Below are 10,455 nucleotides of genomic sequence, written 5' to 3'. Positions count from 1 at the left end.
GTTACTATTGCTTCTCAGGGCGCCCCCCCCCCCCAGCGCCCTGCACCCTCAGTGACCGGAGTATGAAGTGTGTATGAGGAGCAATGGCGCACAGCTGCAGTGCTGTGCGCTACCTTGGTGAAGACTGATGTCTTCTGCCGCCGTTTTTCCGGACCTCTTCTTGCTTCTGGCTCTGTAAGGGGGACGGCGGCGCGGCTCCGGGACCGAACACCAAGGACTGGGCCTGCGGTCGATCCCTCTGGAGCTAATGGTGTCCAGTAGCCTAAGAAGCCCAATCCGGCTGCAAGCAGGCAAGTTCGCTTCTTCTCCCCTTAGTCCCTCGCTGCAGTGAGCCTGTTGCCAGCAGGTCTCACTGAAAATAAAAAACCTAAATCTATACTTTCTTTCTAAGGGCTCAGGAGAGCCCCTAGTGTGCATCCAACCTCGGCCGGGCACAAAATCTAACTGAGGCTTGGAGGAGGGTCATAGTGGGAGGAGCCAGTGCACACCAGGTAGTCATAAATCTTTCTAGAGTGCCCAGCCTCCTTCGGAGCCCGCTATTCCCCATGGTCCTTACGGAGTTCCCAGCATCCACTAGGACGTCAGAGAAATAAACTATTAACACTTCTATTTTTGAAAGCATTCTTACTTTGAAGCATTTTTTCCAGACCTGTCTAAAAGTTTTGCACAGTACTGTATATATTTATCTATTTATCTATCTATCTATCGATCTATTATATAATATATATATATATATATATATATATATAAAAAAATAAAAAAACTATATGTATGTATGCGACTGTATATACAGATTAGCCACGCTACTCTTGGCTACATCTAGGCGCGACTGCGCCTTGATTGCCACGAACGTGTGCATGCCTGGCATACGTGTGCATCTTAGTCGTAGCCGCAATTGCTGCAGCTTGGCACAGCTGGGCGTGGGTGCGACTAGGTGCGCATGGCGTGCACATATTGCTGTGGAAAAGCCCCGATGAGCGTGGCTACATCTGTACATGTGCACAGGTGTGATTGTATGTATGTGTGCATGCATATGTGTGACTGTATGTGTACAGATATGTCTTCAAATGCCTTTGCTGCAGTAATGCCATACAGCTCCTGTTGGCAGTGAAGGCAAGGTGGGGACGTACGGTATGTCTGGGTGCTGCTGGGGTGTTGGTAGTGTATGCGGGATAGGGTCAGAGGAGGGCACCAACAACTATCTCGCCTCCAGGTTCCTGGAATGAACGCATGAGCGTAGCATACCGGTGAATAATACAATACATATTTAGTTATGTGCACACAATGCAGGAGTAACTGCGTCAGACTGCGTTCAACTCAGCATTAACCTCCATGTGGGCTACCTGCCGTAATTTGACTGTTTCTCGCCCAAAAAGGAGCTTCGCTTGATATATTCTAATGAGAAAAGCCACCTGCAGACCCTTTTGGATTGTAATTAATAACGGGGACAGTTCCACAAGTGATGGTAGCCAATACTTTGAAGCAATGTTTTTACTTTTGCTCACGTGCAGCTTCCTATCATGTACTATAAGCCCTCAAACGGGCAGATTCAAATAGCACATCCTTTTCCCCCCTGTAAAGTGCTCACCCGTGAGCAAGACAACAGTTAGCGCTCATTTCCTATTTCCAGAGGATGGAAGCAGCGATGAGCGTTATCTGCTGTTTTGGTGGCTGCTCGCGAGTCTCAAATTGAATAGCTCCAGCGATGAGTGTTATCTGCTGCCTTGGTGGCTGCTCCAAGTCTCAAATTGAATAGCTCCAGCGATGAGCGTTATCTGCTGTCTTGGTGGCTGCTTCAAGTCTCAAATTGAATAGCTCTAGCGATGAGCGTAATCTGCTGCCTTGGTGGCTGCTCGCGAGTCTCAAATTGAATAGCTCCAGCGATGAGCGTTATCTGCTGTCTTGGTGGCTGCTTGCGAGTCTCAAATTGAATAGCTCCAGGGACCTTTCATGGCGGAAAAGAAAAGGCAAGTCAACCGCGGCTAGTGGAAACTGCCCTAGAATTTTGCATGATGTTAAAAGTGTAATGGGGGGATGCATCGATATATGGGCCTGGCACTGAAATTGGCGCCTTTGCTGTAATATAATATATTGCAGCTTGTAAGTAAATTACATTGTTCTCCTGAGTATCACCATCCAGTATGAATTGACAGGGAAACGATGCTTACAATTCTGTGTATAAAACTGTACAGGCACTATCAATAATTAAATAAGATAAACACTGATTAATATGTGCGGCACATTTTCTAAAGTACTATTACAAATAAATGAAAAAAAGTAGACCAAGCCGAAGTGCCACAGCCAAAAACATTCACATCTAACAGAAATAAAAACAAAAGACTTTTTCTCGTAAATTCTTAACCATCAAGTTTATCAAATTCTGACAATTACAAACCTGTACACCGTTTCTAAGAAAATAAAACAAAAAAAAAACAAAAAAATAAGTAACAAAAACAAATATAATGCATAATACTGTCAACAGCAATATACACCAGGAAACAGAAATCTTCCTTTGGGGTCAAGTGCTGAAAATAATATCCAGTCCATCTATTACCGTTTGCATAATTCATTTCTCAATATCCGAGAAGTTATGACATTGTAAAACTGGCAATATTAAATTGTACAAGTTGAGTAAATAAAATATACAAAAAAAGATTTGTAAAAGGGAAAGTTACAGTAACTGGAATAGCTAACCGAATGAATGACAATACAGATAGTCATGAGAATAGTAATAACCAGGTACAATTTCAAATGCATATAATTGTTTAGTCGGTTGCAAAATACAGTCTGATTGTTGCCATTTTATATCTACAAGAGCTTAAAAGTAAAAAAAATAATATTAATTAAAAAAAACACTATATACATTCCATACAGTACCTTATTTTACAAACATTGTTCAATACTACAACATACATCCTTATAATCCAGCCTGTTTAAAACAGGGATACTGACACGATTAGTGCTTTAAATGCTTTCCAAAGCGAAAAACATTGCAGTTCGATGGGCTCCGAAATGAAGGAAAGTGTGATATGAAAGTAATATTTTTCAATTTTACGTTGATATTTTAAAATACTATACACTGCATTATTGTTTTGTTATTGCTGTCCGTTTTAAGAACACAATTACAGTACTTAACAATGGGCTTATTTGTTCATCGAAGTGCAACTTTAGTTTGGGGTAAAAGTGTTATTGTTGGCAAACATGAAATCTGTGATATGTAGTCAAAAGGAACAGTCTCTGTCTATGGCACATTAATCATGTTACACGGCAAATGTAAAATCTGTAGATCGCTGCATAGAAGTGGGACAAGTTAGTGTAGAATTTGTCTGAAAATTTGTGAATTAAATTGATAAACATTTTGGTAACACAAAGAACTGGATTAATTACTAAATGACTTGTATTTATATTACTTGTAGTTATATTTTTATAGGTACATGGGTAATGATACTTTTTAATGTATTTCATATAAATGGTATAACGAGTGAATAAAAGACAGATTTTGCTCATCACAACCAATAAGATTCTAGCTATCATCTTCTAGAACATAACAGATACATGATAGGTAGAATCTGATTGGTTGCAATCTGCAACACTGCCACTTTTTCTTTTTAGACATTTTATCAACTCTACTCCAAAGTGTAGAATATTAAGAGACCTGAAATTGCACTACATCTATGCTAGAGTGAATATGTACCAGCTCATTAAATAATATTAATTTATATAAAGATGTTAATACACTGTATCTTATTCCCACACTAGTATTCTGAATGGCAAGCCTTCTCCATTGCAACAAATTATGGGCAGTGTGAATGGTTATGACAATACTGACAATATTTTAATTAAAAAAAAATACATTCAATAAACAATCACATAAACAGTTCAGTATATAAGTGTATTACAGACAGGACGGGTATTACGTACTATGGGAAGGGCATAAGGATTAGCGGAAAAGCACTGGCTTTCAATAGACAGAGCAGATTCAACAGCAGATTGCTGTCGTACAAAAAAAGCTGAAACGGCAATGCACAGACGACCTCAGAGTTAGATGAAAACGCAACTGGCTCTTAACTTAAAATGTATATAAAAAGTGAAAATGTTATATTTGTGTACTGTGTTTTTGAGCATCTTTTGTACTATCTGTCTTTCTCCTGGTGCCTCTGCTCCTGCTACATTTGAAATCTATAGAGGGCTGGGCGCATTTCGACTTTCAGGCCAATAATTAGTGAAATGCGGTTTTACGTTGGCACCCACCCAATAATCCAGAACGTGTAGATACATTAATCCATACTGAAAATTTATTATAACTATGAGGTATACTCAGGATTCTGCAGTTCTACAAACCTCCTGCTCTTTTACAGAGGGCAGCAAAATAAATATGTTTTGCCTCCCTAAGTAGTTTTTGTTTTTAACATAGCAACAGTTAGCAAAGGAACAAGCCAACAATTGTGGGGGACAGATTTATTCGAGTGTTAATATTTAATATCCTGAAGTACAGTAAACCACTGAGCTCCAAATACAGGACTGAATATATATCAGAGCAGAATAATGGGTTTGATTATTCTTTGGGGGGAATTCAATGGTTTGAAAAGTCAGTTGAGTGTCTGTTTTTTCCTGTCTATTAGATAGGAAAAACAGACACCCAACTGACTTTTCAAACAATTGAATATCCCCCTTTAGGTCTAGTATCGGAAAAAGAAAAGATGTAATTTGCACCAAGTTATTTCACCAGTCCCTTGACAACTGATGAATTAACAACACTGTGTGTACAGTGTATATAGGGTTTACTTTTTTACATTAAATGTCACTAATGATTACATAGACTCATATTATACCGTATGAGAACAGATGGTTACACAAGTCCAGGCATTTCAAGGCTGTATCCTGAGTAAATACTGAAATCTCAACCAGAGATTTGAATTGTGTTATGTGCCAACATCTCACTTGGAATTAACCTTAAAACATGGCACCATTTGAAATAAATAATTAATACTGTAGGTGTCACCCAACAGGAGCTACATAACACATACTGCTGAGTGCCTGACTTGTATCTATAACTGTGTCTTACATATGGTATTTATCCAAATCTTTTTAGAATTTTTGAACTTTTTTTAGTACATGTGCTGTAATAAATTGATTTATATTCAGAAATAAAATACATGATTCTGACCATACTGCTTGATTGACAGGATGTAGAAATTGGTTTCAGAGATCTTACAGTACGCATTTTACCCTCACAAACCGAGCCTCACTTACAAAGTGAAACGCAACATGCACCAAATAACACATTGAATTAGCGCACATCAGGGTCGCCTATCCTCGGGTGATTTCTCCACATACAGTATTACAAGTGCACCCCCGTGTGGGGAGAAGTGGAAAAGTATAAAAAGGATCACTGAGCAAATATGTAAACGTCTCAACGTTAAACCTTGTAGAACCATCTGTTTACCAAGTCAAACTGTCCCATTGTTCTCCTATAATGCTGCACAGTTTAGTCTCTTTGATGCATAAATTAGGAAGTTATGGAACGTCTGGACTGCAACACTGGTTACAACAGGCCTAGAAACGCATTTCTACCTTGAAATGCAGTCTGGTGTAGTGAAATCAACCTCAATAAAAGTCTAGGAGAAAATCTGAAAATCAGTAGCTCTGAGAGGTGCACAAATATTTATGTGAGTTGCAATGGCCATATATCCACCTGTATAGCAAGGAAAGCACCATCTTTAGCACTTTCGTTTTTTTCCATATTTATACCCTAAAATTTATTTTTACACATCTCCGCATTATTAAGTGCACCAACGTGCCTACTCCATACTTTGCAAGGAACAACCTTAATCTGCCAAACTCCTCACCTCATGCTCTACAATCTTCCGCTCCTCTGCAATTGCTGCCATCTTGCTTCCAGAAACTTCTGTATGCACTGTGCTTGAGGCAGCCATTTTGTGCACCGAACCAATGGTGATAAAAATGCAGCCTTATCAGGTCCCTAGACATCAGTGGCATTACTGAGGCACACCTAGGCCTTTAGTCTAGCGAACATTAGATCTGTCCATAAAATGGCCGCCTTGATTGTATGTGGGCAGCAGATACACATTCACAGATAGGTGTTAGGTAAAAGCCTTTTCTTATATTATATTATACAAAATAGAAACAATTTAGTGTTGCTTTTAAATATGAAATACAACTTTTAAAAACAAATTTCTAAACTCTGGCAAAAAATGTAATCTGCTAAACCTATTAGAGGACCTTATTGTATTTCCATTCATTTGTAAGGCGTGTGGAGGAATATCTGGACAAGTAGCCCAAAGCTGAATAAAATATAGCTGGTTAATCTGTAAGGACTAAGCTGAAAGAGTCATGCAAGTAACATTAATGCCTAACTACTGCACAACTACATATGAAAGCGCTACAGTAAGAGATAAGTCATATTATAGACACTATGCACAGGACCTAAACACATGGCTGCAGGAAGAGATTACCAAGCACCAATAAATAACAGAAATATGGCAAGAGACAGAACTATAGTCCCATCTTCTGTACAGTCCATGTAATTATTGTAATGGATTGATATCTTCCACAGCACAGGCGGCTATCTATTTATTTGCTAATTATCAATGTCTAAGAAATACTACTTAATACTCAGTTCTACGTATCTATCCCACCACAATGTGCTATGTATTATCAATCCACATTTAATCTAACCTGGAAATAAAACAGATTATGTTCCACTGTGTACAAGGTATGTACTGGAAATGCTGCTTATTTAGCACTTAATGTTGCAAAATACAAATTCAGGTTTATAGTGGATACTTTAGTGATATAAATCTATATATAGGGACACCCAGGTAAGAAACAGGTTTGCATAAGAACACGGTGCTATGCATTGATTCTCATTTTATGGAATATTTCCTGTATTAAGAGCAAACCCTCACAACGTGTAGATCAAAATATATTGCAGTTCATGGTATATAGACAGGGGTGCTGATAGTGGGAAGAAGAGGAACAGATCTGACACAGGGGCGCAGTGGTGACCCCAAGAGGGTGTGTCCCTGCCCCCTGCACACTACAGTGGGCCCTATATGCATAATGGGGACTGGCCATGTACCTATACACTTGGTGATATCCCGCTATAGTCCCGGGGATTACACTTGGCAGTATATATATATATATATATATATATATATATATTTATTTTATAAGTGACCTTTATTTTAACACATATATAGGCAAAAACACAATGGGGTATCATTCACCCTTGGAGATATTATTTGATCTATACCATACTTGTGATGACAGGATAAACTCATCTGACTACTTCAGAGTGATTCCAAGAAGACGGTCCATATTGACCTGTGCTATCTCTGCATCTACCAATCTCTGCCCCCCCAGTTTCCTGAGACTGGACTTGAAAGTATTTGGGGGTCACAGCCTCCTTCAGATCTGAAGTTATGTCGTCAAGGACTCTACTCTTCTGCCAATGTCATCCCCTCACCCATGGTTATAAACTCAAAGTAGGTACCAAGCAAGTGGCTTGTGGGGGAAAGTGGAAATTGCGGTAGAAGAGGAAGACTACCAGTAAGCGGTCTGTCACTTCTCGCAACATATCTTTGATGGGACGCAGTTATCTTACCGGCGCGCTCTGAGATACTGTACATACATTACTCAGGATAGTTCCCTTTAAACATTGGTACTTCTATTATCTAGTGTGTTCTTTTTCTGTTTTACTTGATTTATACAGATGAAAGCAGTTGGCACAAACTAATTATAGTATTATTGGGAAGCTTGTGCTTTCTTAACAGAAGAAGGAAACTGAGGCAAACTAAGCAGCTCTCTCAGCCACACTGCGACAAATGACTTCTGCTCCACTGCAGCAAGGGTGGAACCAAGCTCCAACAACTGTCCACTGTGTATGCAACCAATGGTATCATGGATATTGACAGTACTGTGTGACAATTATTGAACGAGCGAGAGGTATATCCCAAACAAACATCTGACCTGCTTGCATGTTCTAGGTACGTTCTATCCTGGTACTGACATGAAGAACCACAAATGTTCTAGCAACATACTAGTGGGTTGGATACTGTTTCAACCAATGTTACAATTATCTTTCCAACTTGGCTCAATGCAAAATAGCCACAGATTAGGGTGTTCGGCGGTTGGGTCAAACAAGTGGATCAGCTAGTCCGCGGCTAGTGCTATCCTAAATTAGTACTCTCCAATGTAATAATACAGTTTGGAATAAATGTAATAATACAGTTTTACAGATACTTTATACTTTTTTTCAGATTATAAAGACAGGTTCTGTATATTAATGTGTCATTTCTGAACTCTTCCCCTATGGCAAAAGAAAGCAAATGAGTTTTGTTTGTTTCTTTATTTTCACAACTTTTCATCCTTTCGCTTGCCCAGTTTGCAAAAGAAATCATTACAAAAATACCGGAAGGACAGGTGGATCATTTCTCTATAGATATCGTATATACGTAATACTGCTGATCTACCAAAGACAACACAATGCGCTGTACCTTATTGCTTACATAGGTTCATTCAAATGTTGGGTTATGCTACATGATGTCTCAATAATGTTTAACGGGAGTTTTAAGGTGGACTAGAAAAATGCTTATATGGATGGTGGACAGATTTTTTTTGTTAGTGCAAAACAGAAAGGTGGCCCATTGCGTGAACGGAAAAGGGTCGTCACAGACAAGGCACACACATTCGTAAAAGGAAATCGTCATATTGAGAAGTATGGCTAATTCTGTTAGAATATATACATACATGTGACATGTGGTCATCTGTTTAAAGCATTGTTCTTTTTTTTTTTTAAGTTTTGTTAGGTTTATCATTTTGTGCTATTCCAGTAAACGTTCGTTTTAGGTTTGTAAACAGCCCTGTTGCTTTTCATTTTCTTTTTTTTTTCTTCCCTCAATTTAAAAGGAATTCTGGCCACAGTGTGTGGACATATGCAATAATACGAGACTGCAGTCTATGGATTCTCAAGGAACCAGACATATGACTTGGACACTTGACGCTACTGGATCCTGGTGAGCTGAGATGTTTTGCAGCCCGGTACAATTGTTCTGCATGCAGAATGGCCACCGCCACCTTACGCAGGCGAGACGTAGACTTTAATATATCTTACAACCACAATACCACCTTTCCATGGCACCTGATACACACGTCTAGTGTACGCAGACATTGATATCTGCTTAACGGGTTGGCGTTTTTTTTTTGTTTTTTTAAAACGCGTGTGAGATTTAAAATCTTTGCCTTCCAAAATGCAACTATATTTTTAGTATTAAAACACTGTGCATACTTTTGGCAATAAATATAAGCAAAATGTTAGAAGGATTGTCTATTTCGTTTTTGCAACAGATCGCTAATATACTACCAAAGCTGTTGGGATTCCATCGTTTGCATTCGGGATTACAAAGTCCACCACAAATGCTGCACCTCCTTCTATATGTGCCTCTAGGGGCTAGTCAAGAAATGCTATATGTATAAAAAAAAATGGAACCCATGTGGTCACACTTGCGTCTGATGTTGGGTTTCCATATAGGGAATGTGGGAATGGTCAATTCGAAAGTCATCCAAACTTTCATAGTCACTTATGGCCACTTCCGCATCCTCCAGTCCACAGCTAGCCGAGATGTCCGAGGAAGAAGCACCTACTGAATTGTGCAAGGATAGAGATACGTTATCTGTGCTTGTTGTCTCCACCTTTTGGCTTGGACCAGGCACAAAAGTACTAAATGAATGTCCAGGCTGTGAAACGGATGTGTCTATTTCGTTTGAGAGATGATGGGGTGGGAGGTACTGGCTGGGATGGAACTGCGGGCGCCGCCTGCAGTCTGGGCTGAGCGTGTCGACCACAGACCTGGGCTGGACTTTAGGAAGGGTGTCGTAATGTTCTTGGAAGTCCTCCGGGAGAGGAGGTGGGAGTTGGTCTTGACTTAAATAATCTTCGTGTTGGGGAGGGGGATAGTCACTGTCAATGTCATAGCCCCCCAGGTAATAATCAGTTTCCAGTTCTCTGGTGCTACCGTGGTGAGCAGAAGTTCCATCAGCTGCTTCATAGTTCGGAGCCTCTTCGATGTCGGACAAACGAGCACCGGGCATCCAATCAGAAGTGTCCCAGTGGTATGCTGTGGAAATATAGAATTCAGAAATGAATACACGCAGAGTAAGAACATAGGTTTGCATGCTCCTGTTAATAGAATGGTCAGCCATGCATTTTGTACTCAATCTCCATCTCGTACATGCTTCCAAGCAGAAGAGAAAACAAACCACACTTCACATCGGGCAGCGATAGGTTATAACACAGTGTGAGCAGCGACTGGAAACACAATTGTATTAGATCACACGCAATCAGCATGCCAGGGGATAAACATCAAGGCTGGGTAGTCACAAGCAGGCGGGTAAAGAGGCAATAAAATTCAGATCATGTTTTCACAATAAGAC

General features: G+C 39.8%; 1 protein-coding gene across 6 annotated transcripts in view; it reads right to left on the bottom strand.

Annotated features, from left to right (window-relative positions):
- Positions 1–2,341: 2,341 nt before the first annotated feature.
- The window catches only part of FAT3 (FAT atypical cadherin 3), a 781,930-nt gene continuing 773,816 nt past the window's right edge, over positions 2,342–10,455 (bottom strand). For all 6 annotated transcript variants that reach the window (XM_063951418.1, XM_063951420.1, XM_063951422.1 and 3 more), the window contains one exon: positions 2,342–10,139. In XM_063951418.1, coding sequence (XP_063807488.1) covers positions 9,520–10,139 — 620 coding nt within the window. In that variant the 3' untranslated portion in view covers positions 2,342–9,519. The remainder of the gene's footprint in view (positions 10,140–10,455) is intronic.

The sequence above is a fragment of the Pseudophryne corroboree genome, chromosome 2, assembly GCF_028390025.1.
Source record: "Pseudophryne corroboree isolate aPseCor3 chromosome 2, aPseCor3.hap2, whole genome shotgun sequence".
In the NCBI taxonomy this organism is placed as follows: Eukaryota; Metazoa; Chordata; class Amphibia; order Anura; family Myobatrachidae; genus Pseudophryne; species Pseudophryne corroboree.
This window is presented reverse-complemented; position numbering and strand designations above follow the sequence as displayed.